Genomic DNA, 19,920 nt, shown 5'->3' with positions numbered 1-19,920 from the left:
AGCCAATAGTAACATCAAAGAAATAAGAACAGGGAAAGCATGAAACTATTGTCTGACTTTACAAAGACAAAAGAAAGTCTGTTTTCTTCTAATTAAAAAAAAATATTTCCCAGGCAAATATTAGTTAATCTTAAATTTATTCTTTTACTGATAATTGTCTGTGAAATACAGACCCTAAGCCTCAAAAATCAAAACTAACATGTAAATTAAAAAAAAGAAAGAAAAAATGGAAACACAAATAATAAGAAAGGATCCAAGGTAGACATTTTTTAATTAAATAAATATCTTTCTTTCCATAAATTGGAAGTATTAACATAATCTTTGACAGACTAACCCAAATATCAATATCTTATTCTCCAAATTTAACTTATGAATTAAAAGTTGGATGCACAATTTATCTCAGTAATACAAGCAAAGTAAACATCTGTTAACTTTCTGCCATGTAAGCTGTGTGTGGTGGGGGTGGGTGTGAACAGAGCCTCTGACGTGTAAGTTCCTTCCATCTGCACACCAGGTGGCACTGCATGGCTAATCAGAAGAGGATAACATACATCAAGAGTCCTTACACATTTGGAGATAAGGAAGCAAATAAATCAAAACTTTGCTTCAGAAACTTTCCATAAACGTGTTAATATTTAAATTAATCATTATTTCACTACTGTTTTGCTATATAGCAATTCCCAGTTTAACTTATAATATTATTAACTAATGTGAGCATAACAAATGGAGAAAGTTGTAAAACCAAATTACATTATACCTGGGGAATTGAGAACTTGTTCCTTAAACAACTCAAAGGCAAGATCTGGAGAAAAACTTATTTGACAATAATTTCAACTATACTGCTTCTAAAAAAATACTACATAAAATACTGTGTGTTAATAAAATCTTTTAGAAGACATTTTGTCTTGCTTCAAAGCACATAAATTTTAAGCATGTAAAGTCAAGTCAAAGAAGTTGTTTATACATCAGAGTATTAGTGTATTTTATCTAATCCTGCCAACCAAAGATGGTGTAGCCTAATCTGTATAAACAGGAAATAAGTAATAAATAACACAAAAATTATCCTGAGAAGTTTCATATTTCTGTACTAGAATATTTCTAGAAAGAAATATAAATATGTAGAACTATACCTAGTTTCCTCCAACTTGCACATATCTCTGGCATTTCCATATTATTTTTCATGCCTTTCTTCCTAACCCCTCTTTCTTTCTTTCTGTGTTCTTTGTTTTACCAAATTTTAATGAGCAGTTGTTCACAAAAGGGTGAGATAAGCAGAGTTGTAGGGTTTGCAGTGTGAAAATAGCTCTCCAGTAATGTACTTTCTAGCTTTAATTGAAAATCATTATCAATTGTACATATGCATTCAATGTAGTCTTGAATTATTCCACATTCAACATTATTGAATTGGAGGGGGGTACTATGACATCTTTAATTCTCCTATGATGATATCCAATACCTTGGGGACCTCTAGGTTTGTTAATTATTCCAAAATTTATACATCAGCATCAAGATCCTATCTCTCAAGGACAAGCCAGAACTCTTAAGATGATTGCTACATTAAAAAAAAAATAACAATATGATGATGTTCATGAACTGAAAATGGGTGTACCCTTAAAAGTCCTATTTTGAAGCTCTAACACCCAATCTAATGACATTTGGAGATGTGGCCTTTGAGTTTAGATTAGGTTTAAATGAAGTCATTAGGGTGGGGTCACATCACAGGATTAGTTCATTTATTAAAAAAAAGAAAATATACCACAACACTTTTTCTATTTGTACATGAACAAATAAAAAGCCATGTGAGGACACAGAAAGAGGACTGCCATCTGAAAACCAGGAAGAGGGCCCCATCATAGCCACCTATGCTGGCACCTATTCTCAGACTTCCAGCCTCTATGAGACATTTTATATATCATGCCAAGCTGACTGAGACTATGTCAATAATATATTTTCAATAAAATATCCTTCCAGTAGTTTGATCATTTTCTCCCATAGAAAAAATTTTCCTGGTAACCATAAACAGAAGTTCAAAGACCACACACACTTCACTTACTTCCAATAATTTTCCAATTCTCTTCTCAACTGATTTGTAAGAGTTAACTAAGCCACTGGGAACTACTAAAAGAAAACTAATTTTGAACAATGAAAAGATCAAAAATTTTCTCCTTCTTTAATTTAGGCAACTACCTAAGTGAAATACACATTTAATCCATGGAATGTATATATAAAATATAACAGAAATTCCTCCATGTCTTCATAGCAATAAATCCAAAGCAGATAAAAAATGTTTGAAATTTTAAAATATATTTTTAAGATTTTCTAAATAAAAAGAATAAAGGCTATAGAGCATTGTAAGAGAAATCTATTTTAATTAATTAATTAAACATTTATTGATCATCAATAATGTGTAGGAATTTCTATCAACATAAAAGCCACTATTTTAAAAAGATTGTCTTATATAATTGTAAAACACTTCTTAAATGCTCTTAAGAAAATAAAATCTACCTTTAAAATTTAACCAAAAATTCTCAAAGAAAACATGTACTATTCAGCATAATAGTGTAATATTTGATGTAATGATTAGGTACAAATGTAAAAATGACTAAAGAATGGCTTTAGTGGTTAATCAGAACCAATGAACATTGCTTTGAATACTGTTGAAAGAGAGAGAGAAAGATATGAATGTAGACGATGCCTGGAAAGATAGAGAGAGAGAGAGATGAGAGTGGGTGATTCTTGAAGAGATCCACAAATGTTAAAAGGCAAAGTGAGCATGTATAGCCACAATACATCTACAGAAGATATAACACAGCTTTTCATTTCTTCCATTGTTTCTCTTCTGTTTCCTCTCTCAATTTTTTAAACTTCAGAAATACTTTTTTGATGCTTTACTATGTGTCAATAAATGTGCTAAACTTGTGGAATACAAAGATGAAAATAAATCCCTGATCTCATAAGTTTTTAATATACAGTATTGGTGGTGGCCAGGAGAGGAATATATATGCAGACAATGAAAAGAATAAAAAGAATATTGTATTTATTCCTATAAACGACATGAAACAGCTCATTATATATGAACACAGAATGAGCACTTATCTTATCTGGATCATATGAGTCCCATGAAGGAAGTGTCATTCGTGATGAATATTCTAAGCAGCATTGACTTCAGCATTTAGAGACAGACTGCAAGATCTCTGTCCATAAAGGAAAGACTAGAGAAATAATGCTGGCAAAATACACCTTTGGAAGAATAGATAGATACTAAATGGTGGGAGAGGTTTATAAAGTAGTAGATTTAAGGTTAAAAGGATAAATTCAGACAGCTATTGTAGCCATTGAAAGTAAGACAATTTGTCATTCTGAGCACAATAAAAAGCAACTAGAAATATCTGAGCCTTTAATAGAATATCATATTATAAGGAGAATCAGCATGGTTTAGAGGGACAAAGAATCATAGGGACAAGCTATTATTGGCGTGATTCGCACTGTGTTCTGCTATTGAACTACTGTGGAATCAGTATCTACTTGATGAGCGTAGGATTAGGTTCAGAGGTTTTCAAATGTGCTTACCTGAATATCTAAAGATAAGGGCTCAAAGAATCCTATGCTATTGATTTAAATGCCTTTAAAGAGATATCACCAGTGTTTCCTCACTTTCATTTCATTTTTTTTCTTATATGCTTCTAAAGATGACTAGCCCCTAGTACCTGCTTCTACAGATTAATATGCTCTTTCTATAGACATGTTAATACTATCAAAGAATAATTGCCCTACATCTATTTTATCTCCTTCTGGGGGCTTTGCATGAACTCATTAAGAGATGATTTAATGAACTCTCAGCTGGAATTCTATTTCCCTCATTTTCAAATTCTTGGGAGCCATCTCACAATTATACCAGAGTACTTACAAGTGACACTAGATTAAACAATATTACAAATTAAAAAAAAAATCAGATTGGCAAAATATTCATGACTTTTTTTGCTTACAATTAAGTCAGGTTTATTATTTTAAAACAATCTATTCATAAATGTGGATATCAACTAAACAACTTCAGTTTTTATATGGGGACAGAGGTAAAATGGTAGTCTAAAATCTTTATGGTATTTTCTTCTAAATAAATAAAAAGCATTCATGATTATGTACAATTTAGAAATTTCTGATTAAGAAGCTAATTAAGAATAACTTCTACAGAGAAGAATTCTGCCTCTAAGAAGGCACAAGAGATTTAACTAAAGGCCACACTGTAACAAATTTAATACCAAAATCTCTCAATGGATATATTTAATTGTAATTATCTTTTCTTCAGCTGTTATAATATTTGAGAATCTTCACATTCAAAAAAGATTCTTCTATGGTAACTGAAAAACCAATTGGTGGTAACAATGAAAATAGTGAGTCTAAATATAAAAGACTAATTCTTCCAGACCATAAGGTCACCATGTTCCAGAACCTTCAATAGGATGTTACAATGTCAGCAGGTGTCATCAGGTAACATGCTGGCTTTCAGTCCTGTCTGCAGCAGCCTTTTATGTTGAAATATGAACATTTGCATTTGTTAAAATTTTCCATCCCTCACTGTAAAATTGATTTTCCACATTTAGTGGCCACTTACTAGTTTTCTTTTACTTTTCTTAACTTCAATTTTCTTATCCATAAAAATGTGCTAATAATATCCACCTCTAGGGCTATTTTAACAGTTAATAGGATAGACTATTTTAAGAATTAAGTCTAAAACAATATTAGCTATTACAGCAACTGCTATCCATAACACCACCACTGATATCACTATTTCTACTTATTATTTCATTAATACAATAATATTGACTTCATAATAATGTAAACTATATTTCCCCCTGGATTTGGTCAATGTTGCAATGCTCCAAAATTTCCACCTCTTAAAAAATCATATACATTTATTTTGACAAATCATCAAAGTGTTTTCATTAAAATCAATAATTTAAAAATATTTCAATTAAAGAGTTCCTACTATGTTTCAGGCACTTTGCTAGGCTACTGAAGATCTGTCAATTAATAAGACAGACAGAACATTCTGCCTTTAAGAAATTAACTTCAAGTAGTGGAAACCAACATATGACTATTCAATTATAACACAGGGAAATAAATGATATACTAAAGTACAGACTCTGATCTGGATATCCAGAAAAGGAATAGGAACACAGTGGCGTGGAGATGCACTGAGGAAGAGTTTGCATTTATTCAACATAAAGAGTAAAAGTACAAAAAGGATGTCCAAGTTAAGAACATAGGTATGCAAATAAAGAAGGATCTAGGTTCATGTCCAAAAAACTGAGGCAGAAAAAATGTAGATGTGGTAAAACTGAAAAAAATTCCAAATGGCTAAAACACATCAATTACTAGATAAGATAACTGGAGACATAAACTGTGACAAATCATGAGAAACTTTGTCAGTTGTATTTTGTTTTGTTTTGTTTTGTTTTTTAATTTTAGTGGTTCTAGAAATTGAACCCAGGATCTTGAGCTAATAAGCATATGAGCCATCATTGAGAATTTTTTTTTAATCCAGAAGCAAGTGAGATACTATAGGAAATTTTTAATGAGAGAACAACAGGATGAGATCTGATTTAGGCAAAACCACTATTTCTGCTATATGGGTAATTGTGACCAAAGGGACTAGTTAAGGGGCTACAACAGTTGTCCAGCAGCCTTAAGAAAGGATAGTAGTAGTGATACATCACATGAAGCAAATTCAAAAGAAATCTTTTGGCTAGACACAATTAAAGCATTTGGGTTATTCAGCTCTATAGTATTTGTTTGCACTCCCTGCTCCATGGTATGAACTGTGACAGTTATCAAAGATTTCACTATGTTCTCCCCTATAACTCCTTCTCTCTCCCACATTTTATAACAAAAATCTTGAAAACCTCATGATAAAAATACAGAAAGTTTAACAAATTATGTGAGGGTGTCTTAGTTAGTTCTTTCTCTTACTTGTCCACTTAGCTTGTTTTCAGTACTACCATGTTTTGTGAACATATGAGATAGAAAATAGCATATAATGAATACTCAGAAAGAAAAAAGCAAAAACTGAGAGTCCAGCTCAGTGACAAAGATGTTACCCAAGTAAAACACTGAATTCAAATTTCTTTATTATTTTAATTATTAGCCTAGTTCCTGGAATACTGCAATCATTCAATACTTACTTTATGAAATAGCTGCTTATTGGTCGGCATTGGGCATACTACGGGAAATAAAAGGTGACTACTACAAAGTCTAGCAGTGGATATCAAAGTTTGACTATTAAGCCACATTTTAAAAAATCTTTTTATATACTATGCAGTTTGTGTGTACAAGCACTTACATTAAATACACAAAATTGGCTAGGCATGGTGAAAGATGCCTAAAATCAGCACAACTAGGGAGGATAAGGAAGACTGAAAGATCAAGATCAGCATGGGCAACATAGCAATACCTTGCCTCAAACTAAAAAAATAAAAAGGGCTGGAGATGTAGCTTAGCAATAGAGCACTCATGGACTCATGGGTTTAATCTCCAGTTCCAAAAAAAAAAAAAGAAAAGAAAAGAAAGAAGAAGAAAAAGTAAACCTCAAAACTGAAAAGCTAAATGTAATATACTTTGATATTTTCTCTTCTGTTGTTTTCTGCTTATTTTTGTAAAATAAAAAATGGTCATAATCTATTACATTAATTTTAATACTAACCAAGGTGAGCCAGCCACCTGGTTTAAAAAAGCATTTTAAAAATGTCTTATATAGAGGACGCTCTAATATGCTACTTCTGAATAGTGACAGTAACTCCCTGTGCAGGTGCTTTTATTGCAGTAAAACTCCCCCAAATTCAGTGCCTATTAAAAAAGAACAATTATTGCAAAGACAACTCAATCTAATGTTGACTAAGACATCAGGCTTTATTTCACTACTTATAAGAGACTAAACCTCTCAGGGTTAAAGAGATATAACTGTTTAAGACTCATGATAATATACATACAATTAGATAAGGACTTCATGGACTTCATTTGTATTGTTAGGAGAAAATCTAAAAGTGACTTTTCCCCAGCAATATTACATGTAATATTTGAAATAAGTAGCCATCAGAACATGCTTATGTTAATATAGTGTGCTTACTGAATGAACCTTACTGTCATATTTAATACGCATATTTTAGGTAAAATAGTATAGAATAAGACAGTTGTTAAAAGCACAAGATATCTACAAGTACACAATCCCAACTATACAAAGAGAAGGCATCACCATTTTTATAAGCTAACTACGTAACCAATATGAAAACACTAAGTCCTAAGAGTACTTTTACTTTTTGCTACTAAGTATGATACTGATCTCATGTGTCAAATATCAATGATAATGTATACCTGTACCAGAAAACCTCAGGTGTCTCTATCCTCTATATCCATTATTCTCCTTCCCTGTAATACTGGATGTTTAATGAGGATTCTGTTCACCTTGCTACAAACAAACAAACAACATATCCCCGCATCATTCTTTGCTGTAAGGTATGTCATATAACCACGTTATAGACAATAAGATGAAAATGGAAGTGAAATGTACAACTTCTGCATCCTAAACCTAAGAGGAAGGAACTGCCTTTCTTCCTTTCCCACTTCTGCTAATAGGAATGTGAACATGGTTACCCACCAAAGACCAAAGATGGAAGGTAAGTATTAAAAATGGCTCCCATTGTTACAAGAGAGAGAATTGAGGACAGATTGATTGCTCATTGTTTCAGCCTCTGTTGTTTTCTTAAAGTGCCCAAACCTATACCCAAAGCAATACAAAATTCCTATGCTGCTATTTATTCCTCCAAATTCAGTAAGAAAGGGAGGATAAATAAGTGAGTGAAGTTTAATTATTATATAGAGGCAAGGTTAATGAACAAAAGCATGTAAGGTTGTGAGGCTGTCCAAGTAACAGACAGTTCTGTTCTAATAGAAAGGTCATAAATTCCCAAATCAACAATCAAGAGTGTCAAATAAACATTTCCTAGAGGATGAGGCTACTTGTCTTCTGCAGACTAAAGATTTTTTTTGACAAGATGAAACTTTCTTGTATATATTTCATACAAAATACTGAAACAGAACATAACTGCATTCCTCACATCACTACACCAAAATGTCAAAAGATTCACTGCTCAGCATGAAAATGCATAGCAACATAACTATGAAAGGACACCACATTTTAAACATTGCATTCACACAGTGCAGAGTCAAATGGAAACACTGTATTATGAAAGGGTGTAGCACTATCAAATAACTGAAGTAAAAAACTCAATGGAATAAATAAAATAAAAACAAGAAACATGATTATTTTCGACAGAACATGTATCTTAATTTTACAGTTACAATTACTAAGAGTTATAAACCATTTAATACAAAGTTCTGTAACACTTTATTTCTTAAGAGATTAACTTGGTGATATTTCAATATACTAATTATTTATTTGGCCCCTATTTCCTTAGTGCAAACACTCTTTGTGGAAAAAAAAAGTTCATAGAAATATGTGCAACTGTATTAGTAAATACTACTCCAATAGTGGAAAACACATATTTTAGTATAACTGCTGTTGGAAAGCTCAAAGATTAACTTTAAATAGTTAGTTGATAACATCACCAATATTTGATACCTAATACCAAGCTAAATTTTCCATTTACAATGAAACTATCATTTTGAATGTGTGTTTGTTGATAGTAACAAGAACTTACAAATTGCTAGTATTGGTATAATATACTGTATGGTATATACTCGCTCTATTTCTTTAAATTAAATTCTCAAGATAAATATAATGTTGTAAAATAAAAACAAAGTCACCTCTGAAAATAAAATCTAGGGAAAATAACAGATCTGTTTTCCCCTTCCTATTCTTGAATTACACAAATATTGTACTTAAATGAAAATAATGCAGAAAATACTGATGACACTGGGACTCACAGGAAGAATGTTCAATACTGACACTTAGGAACTGGAAAACAGTGCAAATTTATTTCCCTTCCCCAAAATTTTCATCTAAATAAAACTAGTGACAGTACTTCCCTTAGACTTGATACCAATTCTTTCACAAGATAATATGTTGCTTTCTAAAAAGAAAAATCTAGTGGGTGATGAAATATTAGTGATAATTTCAGTCTACAGATGCAACAAAAGAGGAGACCCCCCCCAAATAAATGAAACCCAGCATGTGACCACTTAAAGAGATGTGAGAAGATGTGAAACTTTACCTCTCTATGAAGAGTTATTATTATGTATGTATGCTCAGAGAGTTTAAACTGCAGAAGAGAAAAACTAAGAGATATGAGGAATAAATTCTATTAAAATGGTAACAATTTAACATACTCAGTTTATATGTCATCATTGTCTAGAGTATAATTGTATGAAATAATAAATACAAAGATTATTAGGCAAAAAATTCAAGTATTTGATCTCTATGTTTCTCAAAATAAACAATAAGTAGAAAAAAATGTTAGAAAACTCAATATCCATGGGGTACGTAGGCAAAATAAGGAGCTATAGTACAAACAAGTATGTCTGCATCTAGCTCAACAAAGTCCCTGGGATTTTCAGAACTATGAACATCTTTAATTTCAGCTGAATGGAAGGAAGGAAGGAAGGAAGGAAGGAAGGAAGGAAGGAAGGAAGGAAGGAAGGAAGGAAGGAAGGAAGGAAGGAAGAGAGAAAACAAGGCAAAACTTTCTAAATGTTCTCAGAAATTTAAAAAAAAATAAATAGAAAAAGAGGTAATTTTTCAGTTGTTAGTAAATTACATTACATTATCATAGAAAAAAAGATATTGCATCTACACTTATCTGAGTTTCCATTTCATGATTTAAAAAATCTTTGCTTTCTAGAGATACCCACTATCTTTCATTACCATGATGTGGTGAGAGAATCGGAAGACAAAAGACCATCTTGCCAAAGTCTATCCATAAAGAAGATGAAGCAGCACAACTAAGTATATAATGGAAATTTAGTTATATCAATACTGTCTGTTATTCTGTGGACAGATACAACTTCCAATAAAAATGTCTGAATACAGTCATTTTTGTGGATATTGTCAGGAATTTTTTAAAAACACAATAAAAATATTTAGAAGTAAGCTACTCACCTATTCCAATGAATGCAGCTCTGTAGCCATTTTCTTTCAAAGTGTTGAGAGTCATTTCATTCACTGAAAGACTTTTACCACAAATTATCTACAAGAAATAACATTTTGAATAATGTAATTTTAATAAAAACCATAACACTTAACATTAAAAGAAATTTGACAAAAATCTATATATAATATTCCATAAATAATATGTAGAAATACTTTTATCTTCTACTATATAGGCTTACATAAAGAAAATATAATATAGGGGCTGGGATTGTGGCTCAGTGGTAGAGTGCTTGCCTAGCATGCATGAGGCACTAGGTTCGATCCCCAGCACCACATTAAATAAATAAAAAAAAAAACACTAAATAAACAAAATAAAGCTGTTGTGCCAATTTTTTAAATGAATCTTTTAAAAAAGGAAAATATAATATAAATGTTTTATGAATAGAATATAAATATATTTTATTTAAGGGATAAATGCAGAAGAAAAGGCAGTATAATTAAAATCAAATCAGTAAACTTTCCTAGCTTGCTTAATATGTTTGAAGCATTATGCAGGGTACTTGAAGCAATAAAATGATAAATGATATGCCATACCTGCTTCCATTTAATCAACTAGGGGCAGAAAACCTACACAAATAAATAATTACAACAAAAGACAATGTGACTGCCACGTGTGTATGAGAGTTCAGATAATAGAAAGATGAATTCTAGCAAAAGATCATAAGGATAAGAATGCAGAGGAAGTGAGAATTCAACAGATACAGAATAGACAGAATTTGCACAAACCACATTGGGTAAGATGAAGAGAGTCAGGAGGTTTAGGGTAGTCACCTCCACTAAAAGTCACAGTACTTTGTTCAATCCCCAGACATGAATCAATTTTCAGATTTGGAACCTGCAGACTGAAAAGGAAGCCAAGTTCCTAGGAAGAGGACACTACAACATCCTGGCAAGTAGATGCTTAACGATTACCCTAATGCCCAGAAGAAACCATGGCCACCTGCCCAGGCAACTGTGCACTGGGAAAAGGGGAATAATCAGACATTTCAAGAAATAATAGGGCCAGGTGCTTCACTGATATTGATACTTGGAGACACAGACTGGCAACCTATGAAAGAGTGAAATAGGGAGGCTGAATGAAATCTAGTTAACAGTGGGCTTTCTCAGACCACCAACCCTGTGAGTGAGTATTCTCCTAGTCTCCAAGAGCATTATTGAAATTGTTTCACTTATCAGTTGAAGTAATCTCCATGTCGCTTCTCTGGTTGTGGAATAAGACCTCTATCAACTATCATTGTTAGGAATGTCACATGAAAACTTCTGAAACTTGATCAAGAGAGTAAATCAAACACATACTATATCCAAAGTCTGGGGAGAAGGGAAGGTAGAATGTGGAGAAATGGAAGCCCCTATCAAATCTCCATTTAATTCACCAGTTTGGCCCTTGTTGAGATCAGATGATTGCAGGAGGATGAATGTAGACTATTAGAGGCTTATGTAAAGAGTAACCCTGATGCAATTTATGTGATACATGTGATATTGACAAATTTATAATGCCATGGGGGAACTGCATGTGGCCATTGATTTGGTGAATGCATATATTTTTCTATTCTGATTAGAAAATGAATCATCAACAGTTCACACTCAGGGAGTATAGATAAGAATATTCCTCTACAGTTTGTATCAGAAATATGTCAACTTCACTAATAATATATGTAACCTGTAGGAATCTGGACTTCCCCCAAAAAATCATCATGATCAATTACATTGGGAAAATCATGCACATCAGATAGCATAAGCAAGAGATGTTAAGTATGCTGAAGACTTTAAGACACATGAACTCCAGAGGGTGGAAGACATACCCTATAATCAGGGACTAGCCACTTCAACTAAAATGGAGAGCCAGATGCCAGGGGTGAACCAGTATATTCCTTCTAAAGGAAATTTCATATGGCTGCATCTCGTATTCCCCATGACAAAGAAGAAAGCAGAATGCCGGGTCAGGTTTGTTGGGTTCTAAAGGCAACATGTTCCTAAAAGCAAATGTCTCTACTCTGCACTAGAGAGAATGAAAAGCTTTTACCAGTGAAATAATAATGATTGCAGCTCACACACAAAGTGTTTAAGCAGAGCTCTCTTCTGCTGTAGTCTGACTCAGTCAATCCACATAACAGACATAAGAAGTCTTACAAGTATCCTCATTCTTACAAATGACGATCGGAAAGGACAAAAGATGAAACAACCTTAATCAAAAACCACATACCTAGTCTCCTTTCAGAGGAAACATAAAAAACAGCTATGCTGTGTCTCCTGAGGTTAAAGGAAGAATGAAGGGCAGTGCTGGCATCATCAGCAAAGAGAAAGAAGAGGGTATTGCATGTAAAGGTCTACTGAAAATGTAGCATTTCTGGAGCACAAAGTGCAAATCAAGGGATGGAAAGAGAAGTATGGGGACAAGATGAATTAGACTAGATCATAGAGTGTCATTTTTTGTCTTCTTAAGATAGTAAATCTAATTTTTATAATATAATATAACTGTTTGGAAGTTCATAATAAGGAGATAAGCAAGATAAGCTAATAACTAAAAACTCTGAAACACATCAATACCACACTTGTGTCTTTTCTACTTTCATGAGATCCTTTTTTTTTCTTCCCTAGAATTTGAGAGAAAACATATAGCATATGTCTTTCTGGATTTCACTTATTTTGCTTAATATGATGCTGCTCAGTTCTATCCATTTTCCTGAAAAAGACATAATAGCATTCTTCTTTATGGCTAAATAGGGTTCCATTGGATATATGTATCATTTTTTATCCATTCATCTGTTGACAGACAACTAGACGATTATATAACTAGACTATGGTGAATTGTGCTGTGGTAAACATGAGCACTCACATATTTCTAAAGTATGCTTACTTCCATCCTTTTGGATAAATACCAAGGTGTGGTACAGCTAGATCATAAGGTAGATCTATTTTCAGTTTTTGAGGAACTTCCATATGTATCACCTATAGTGTCTGTACTGATTTATAATCCTACAAGCAAATAAGAGACAACCCCACCTATTGGATGAGAAGGGAAGCAGGAAAAATACTGAACTCCAACAAAAACAATCTTTTAATTTTCCTATGAGACTTTTTTCTTTCCTTTTCTTTTTTCTTCTCTCTCTCTCTCTGTCTCTCTGTCTCTCTCTTTCTCTCTCTCTCTCTCTCTCTCTCTCTCTCTCTCTCTTTCTCTCTCTCTCCCTCACATCCCCAACATTTATGAAACCAAGTACTTTTCATGGATTAAGTTACTAAAATTGGGGTATATAATTGTATATTACAGTTGAGTTGTGTATTCTTTTTTTTGTATTCATAACTTTATTTATTTTTTTTCCTTTAATTTTTATTGTTGGTTGTTCAAAACATTACATAGTTCTTGACATATCATATTTCACACTTTGATTCAAGTGGGTTATGAACTCCCATTTTTACCCCGTATACAGATTGCAGAATCACATCAGTTACACATCCACTATATTACATATTGCTATACTAGTGTCTGTTGTATTCTGCTGCCTTTCCTATCCTCTACTATCCCCCATCCCCTCCCCTCCCATCTTCTCTCTTTACCCCATCTACTGTAATTCATTTCTCCCCCTTGGTTTTTTTCCCCTTTCCCCTCACTTCCTCTTGTATGTAATTTTGTACAACCATGAGGGTCTCCTTCCATTTCCATGCAATTTCCCTTTTCCCTCCCACCTCTCACCCCTGTTTAATGTTAATCTTCTTCTCATGCTCTTCCTCCCAACTCTGTTCTTAGTTACTCTCCTTATATCAAAGAAAACATTTGGCATTTGATTTTAGGGATTGGCTAGCTTCACTTAGCATAATCTGTTCTAATGCCATCCATTTACCTGTAAATTCTATGATTTTGTCATTTTTTAATGCAGAGTAATACTCCATTGTGTATAAATGCCACATTTTTTTTATCCATTCGTCTATTGAAGGGCATCTGGGTTGGTTCCACAGTCTTGCTATTGTGAACTGTGCTGCTATGAACAACGATGTAGCAGTGTCCCTGTAGCATGCTCTTTTTAGGTCTTTAGGGAATAGACCAAGAAGGGGAATGGCTGGGTCAAATGGTGGCTCCATTCCCAGTTTTCCAAGAAATCTCCATACTGCTTTCCAAATTGGCCGCACCAATTTGCAGTCCCACCAGCAATGTACAAGTGTACCCTTTTCCCCACATCCTCGCCAGCACTTGTTGTTGTTTGACTTCATAATGGCTGCCAATCTTACTGGAGTGAGATGGTATCTTAGGGTGGTTTTGCTTTGCATTTCTCTGACTGCTAGAGATGGTGAGCATTTTTTCATGTACTTATTGATTGATTGTATGTCCTCCTCTGAGAAGTGTCTGTTCAGGTCCTTGGCCCATTTGTTCTTTTATCTCCTATTTTTACAGTTTTTATTTTTTTTAATTTTTATGTTTGTTTATTGTACTCTTTCTATTGTCTTCCCAAAATCACTTTCTCTCTTTCCTCCTGCCAAATTCTCTTGATTCCTCTTTCACACTTCTTAAGTTATATTAACTCTATATCCTTACCTCCTACATCCTTAACCCATCATCTTACACTGGACCCCTGGTTCTCTCTTTGTTCACCATCAGAAACTGTAGACCCTTTTGTAAACCTGCTCTTTATATTGTAGATAATAAGTAAACTCACAATTTATGTATATTGTAACAAAACCATAAATGTCTTAATAGAAGCTATTTGGTTTAAGGTTGTACATGGTTTGTATTGGGATCTGTTAATATTGTTCTCCCCCTTAAAGGAGAGGTATTAGAACCCTGCAGGGACACAATAAATCTATGGGGTAAAAACTGTAACACCTTAAATATGCTCTGCTAGAAGGGAAGACACATAAACCACATAAAAAAACAAGGGAAGAAAGTAATCCAAACAAACCAAGATACTACCTTATTAGAATACATGGTCAGCACAGAAGAAGAAATGTCAGAGAAGGCGAATAGCTGGGTCAAATGGTGGTACCTAATTAGGATGTACCTAATTAAAATGTTCTGTGAATTAAGGTGATATAAAGAGAGCAAACACAGAGAACAAAAGATCATTTTGGTAAAGTACTACATAAGCAAATACAGGAAGCAAATGATTACTTCAATAAGGAGACAGAGGTTTTGAAAAAAATAAAAAACCAGAAATCCTTGAAATGAAGGAAACAATAAATTTAATTAAAAACTCAATTCAAAGCATCACCAACAGATTAGATCACTTGGAAGACAGACCTCAGACAATGAAGACAGAATATATAATCTTAAAAATAAAGTTGACCACACAGTGAAGATAATTAAGAAAACATGTGCAGAACATTTGAAAATTATGGGAGAAAAGAAAAAGACCAAATTTAAGAATTATTGGAATAGAGGAAGGCATAGAGTTACAAACTAAAGGAATTAACAATCTATTCAATGAAATAATTAAGAACATTTTCCAAACATAAAAAATAAATAGGAAAATCAAATTTTACAAGAGGCTTATAGGACATCAAATGTACAAAATCACAATAGATCTACACCACTGCACATTATAATGAAAATGCCTAGCATACAGAATAAGGAGAGAATTTTAAAAGCAACAAGAGAAAGGAATCAGATTAGGGGAAAACCAATTAGAATCTCCTCAGATGGGGGGAACCAATTAGAATCTCCTCAGATCTCTCAACCAAGACCCTCAAAGCTAAAAGATCCTGGAATAATATATACCAAGTTCTGAAAGAAAATGGATGCCAACCAAGAATCTTTTATCCAGCAAAATTAAGATTTGATTTAATGATGAAATAATAACCTTCCATGACAAACAAAGTTAAAAGAATTTACAACTAGAAAGCCTACACTACAGAACATCTTTGGCAAAATATTCCATGAGGAGAAAATAAAAAACAACAATGACATGATTCTATACTTAGAGGATCTGAAAACTTCTACCAGAAAACTTCTAGAACTAATAACTGAATTCAGCAAAGTAGCAGTACATAAAATCAATACCCATAAATCAAATCCATTTCTGTACATCAGTAACAAATGCAATAAAAGAGAAACTAGGAAAACTACCCCATTTACAATAGCCTCAAAAAATATTTGAAATAAAATTAACAAAAAAGGAGAAAGACCACTACAACGAAAACTGCAGAATGCTAAAGAAATAAATTAAAGATGACTTTAGAAGATAGAAGAATCACCCTTGTTCTTACATAGGCAGAATTAATATTATCAAAATGACTATACTACCAAAAACACTATACAGATTTAATGCAATTCTAAGCAAAATCCCAATGAAATTCCTCACAGAAATAGAAAAAGCAATCATGAAATTCATCTGGAAAAATAAGAGACCCAGAATAGCCAAAGCAATTCTTAGCAAGAAGAGTGAAGCAGGTAACATCACAATATAAACTATACTATGGAACAATAGTAACAAAAATGGCATGGTATTGGCACCAAAACAGAGCAATGGCATAGAATAGAAGACGCATAGACACACCCACATAAATATGGTTATCTCATGCTAGACAAAGATGCCAAAAACATATTGGAGAAAAGATAGCCTGTTCAACAAATGGTGCTGGGAAAACTGGGAATCCATATGCAACAAAATGAAATTAAGCCCCTCTCTCACCATGCAAAAAATTCAACTTACAGTGGATCAAGGACCTAGGAATTAGACAAGAGATGCTATGCTTAACAGAAGAAAAAGCAGGCCCAAATCTTTATCATGTCTGATTAGGCCCCTACTTTTGTAACAAGATTCCTAAAGCGCAAGAAATCAATAATCAATAAATGGGATGGATTCAAACTGAAAAGCTTCTTCTCAGCAAAAGAAATAATCAGTAAGGTGATAGAGAACCTACAGAATGGGAGCAAATTTTTACCACAGGCACATCAGATACAGCACAAATCTCCAGGATATAAAGAACTCAAAAAACTTAACACTAAAAAAACAAATAACCCAATAAATAAATGGGCCAAGGAACTGAACAGACACTTTTCAGAAAAAGATGTATAAGCAATCAACAAATATTTTTTAAAATGTTCAACATCTCCAGCAATTAGAGAAATGCAAATCAAAATTCTCAAGATTTCATCTCACTCCAATTAGAATGGCAGTTATTAATAAGATAAGCAAGAATAAGTGTTGGTGAGGATGTGGGGAAAAAACACACTCTTACATTGCTGGTGGGACTGAAAGTTGATGGAGCCAATCTGAAAAGCTATATGAAGATTCCTGAAATGGAATCTTTTGACCACCATTTGACCCAGTTATCTCACTCCTTGGTTGATATCTAAAGGACTTAAAAACAGCACACTACAGTGACGCAGTCACATCAATGTTTATAGCAGCACAATATACAATAGCTAAATTGTGGAACCAACCTAGATGTCTTTCAATAGATGAATGGATAAAGAAACTGTGATATATATACACAATGCAATATTGCTTGCCACAGTCTGACTGAGCACAAAATAACCGAGCCACCACACAGCCTTGTAGATTCAAACAGCAACTCTTTATTCCCAAACTCTCACCGGCACTCTACCCACACTTCCTACCCACACTTCCCGGGAACACACTGCCTCTACCCGGCTCTGGCTCCGTGCACCAATTCTCAGAACCCCAGGAGAACTCAACCGGGAACTCAAAAGAGCTGGCGCCTGAGGCAGCAGGATTCGCCCTAATCCTGGAGCCTCCCTATTCCCAGCAGGATCCACCCTAAACCTGGAGCCACCCTAATCCCTGAGCAGGGTCACCTTTCAAACCAAAATGCCATGCGTCATTCCTACTTGGCTATGGCACTCAGCAATTACTCAGCATCAAAAGAGAATAAAATCATTTGCATTTCTAGGAAAATATATATTGCTAAGATTGACATGAGAACAGTGAAATGAAATTAAACAAACTATCCCATGTACATATATGAATACACCAAGTGAATTTCACCTATATGTACAGCCACAAAGCACTAATTAAAAAAATAAAACTCTCAATAAATAGAGGAAGGATCAGTAGAGTAAAGGAAAGGGAACAGGTGGAGGTAGGAGGAGAAAGAAAGGAAAATACTGGGGACTGAATTGGAGAAATTATGTTTGTATAATTATGTCAAGATTAACTCCAATGTTACGTATAGCTACATTGACCTAAAACAGTGATAAAAGAATAAAAGCGGTGAAAGAGATTAATAACCTTGGAAATTTTTTTTAATGATCAAAGTTCTATCTCTTTCTCTAAAAAGTCTCTGAGGTTCAAACACAAAAATTTTATGCTTAATAAAAAAGTTTTGTTTCATGACAATATCCTTATCAATTATAAAATAATGAAATGCTTGGAAGTTTATTTTAATTAAGGTTAGCACAACTCTATCATAAAATTCACAAAGAGAACAAATAAAAACTGTAGCAAAACAGAATAAAAATACACCCCCTAGCTTTGAAACTCTGTAAGGACATAAATAACTATTTACTACTATCCATAATATTTCTAGATCTAATATTCACTACACAAGTATAAATGAAAAATAAAATTTTAATTTTAAAAACAAATCTAATTTTGCAATTCAAGAAAAAATAAAATATGGTGAAAATTCAATATATTTCAGAAAAACAAAGATTAATACAATTCAATGTATAACTGTACAGAAGTTTTTAAAATGGTAGTTGAAAATTTAATGCCCTTCATTAGAATTGTTTTAAAAGAGATAAAATTTTGGTAAAAATAGAAAAAAATATTCTGATGAGAGAGATTTAAAATCTGTCTCAGAGACAAGGATAAGAATCATATTTCGCATACTTTTTTAACATGTTAGACATTGTAGTCATTGAATTAATGAAAGAAAAAAATAACATAAATACATAAAATTCTCATTGTTAGTGATATAATATTTGCCTTGAAATATTCGTTTTAAACTGAAGAAAATCATCACTATTAAATATGAAATAAACTAAAATTATTCAATAGGAAATTTAGCTAAAGGATATAGTTGGAATTGAATATAAAGAGTTAAACTCTTTTTTTTCTTTCTGGTGAGGGTACTAAGGATTGAACTTGGGGACACTAGACTACTGAGCCACATCCCCAGCCATATTTTGTATTTTATTTAGATACAGTGACTCACTGAGTTTCTTAGGGCCTCACTTTTGCTAAGGGGCTGGCTTTGAACTCATGATCCTCCTGCCTTAGGCTCCAGAGCTGCTGGGACTACAGGTGTGCACCACTGGGCCCAGCTAAGAGTTGATCTCTTCTAGATATGATTACTTTATATTTTGGATGATGGATATATTTTTAAACTACTAAGAATACAGGATTCAAGTTCAAAAAAATTATGGTTACAGATAGTTCTATCTTTGACTCATGATTTATCAAAAGTAAATTCTGAATAATTATTTACTGAAAAAATAAAACAAACCTATTAGAATAAAAGGAAAAGAATCAACAAGATAATGCCAGACCTTGAAAACCAAATATATATACACACACACACACACTCACACATACAAATATGGATTTATGAATCTGAAGATACACAGGAGTCAAAGAGTATGAACTCAAAGAAAATATCATATTAGTGCCGGGAAATTATTGTTGAGTTTTAAATGCATGTTAGTTGAGTGGCAGATGACAAGAAGAATCTGGGTGAAAATAGAAAGGGGTTGACAAGTGCCTGCAAGTGCCAACCACTATTAAAAATGTACCTGAAAGGGCTAAAGTCAATCGGCCGTAAAAGCAGGGAGGGTACCTCATCGGTGGATTTGAGAAATCAAA

The 19,920-nt window shown here is 33.2% G+C and overlaps 1 protein-coding gene across 4 annotated transcripts in view; it reads right to left on the bottom strand.

Annotated features, from left to right (window-relative positions):
* The window catches only part of Dpyd (dihydropyrimidine dehydrogenase), a 761,982-nt gene that overhangs the window by 544,708 nt on the left and 197,354 nt on the right, over window positions 1-19,920 (bottom strand). For all 4 annotated transcript variants that reach the window (XM_048814504.1, XM_048814505.1, XM_048814507.1 and 1 more), the window contains exon 7: window positions 10,112-10,199. In XM_048814504.1, coding sequence (XP_048670461.1) covers window positions 10,112-10,199 — 88 coding nt within the window. The remainder of the gene's footprint in view (window positions 1-10,111; window positions 10,200-19,920) is intronic.

The sequence above is a fragment of the Marmota marmota genome, unplaced genomic scaffold (assembly GCF_001458135.2).
Source record: "Marmota marmota marmota unplaced genomic scaffold, marMar, whole genome shotgun sequence".
Taxonomy (NCBI): domain Eukaryota; kingdom Metazoa; phylum Chordata; class Mammalia; order Rodentia; family Sciuridae; genus Marmota; species Marmota marmota.
Note: the sequence above shows the minus strand (reverse complement) of the source record. Positions and strands in the feature narration are given on the sequence as shown.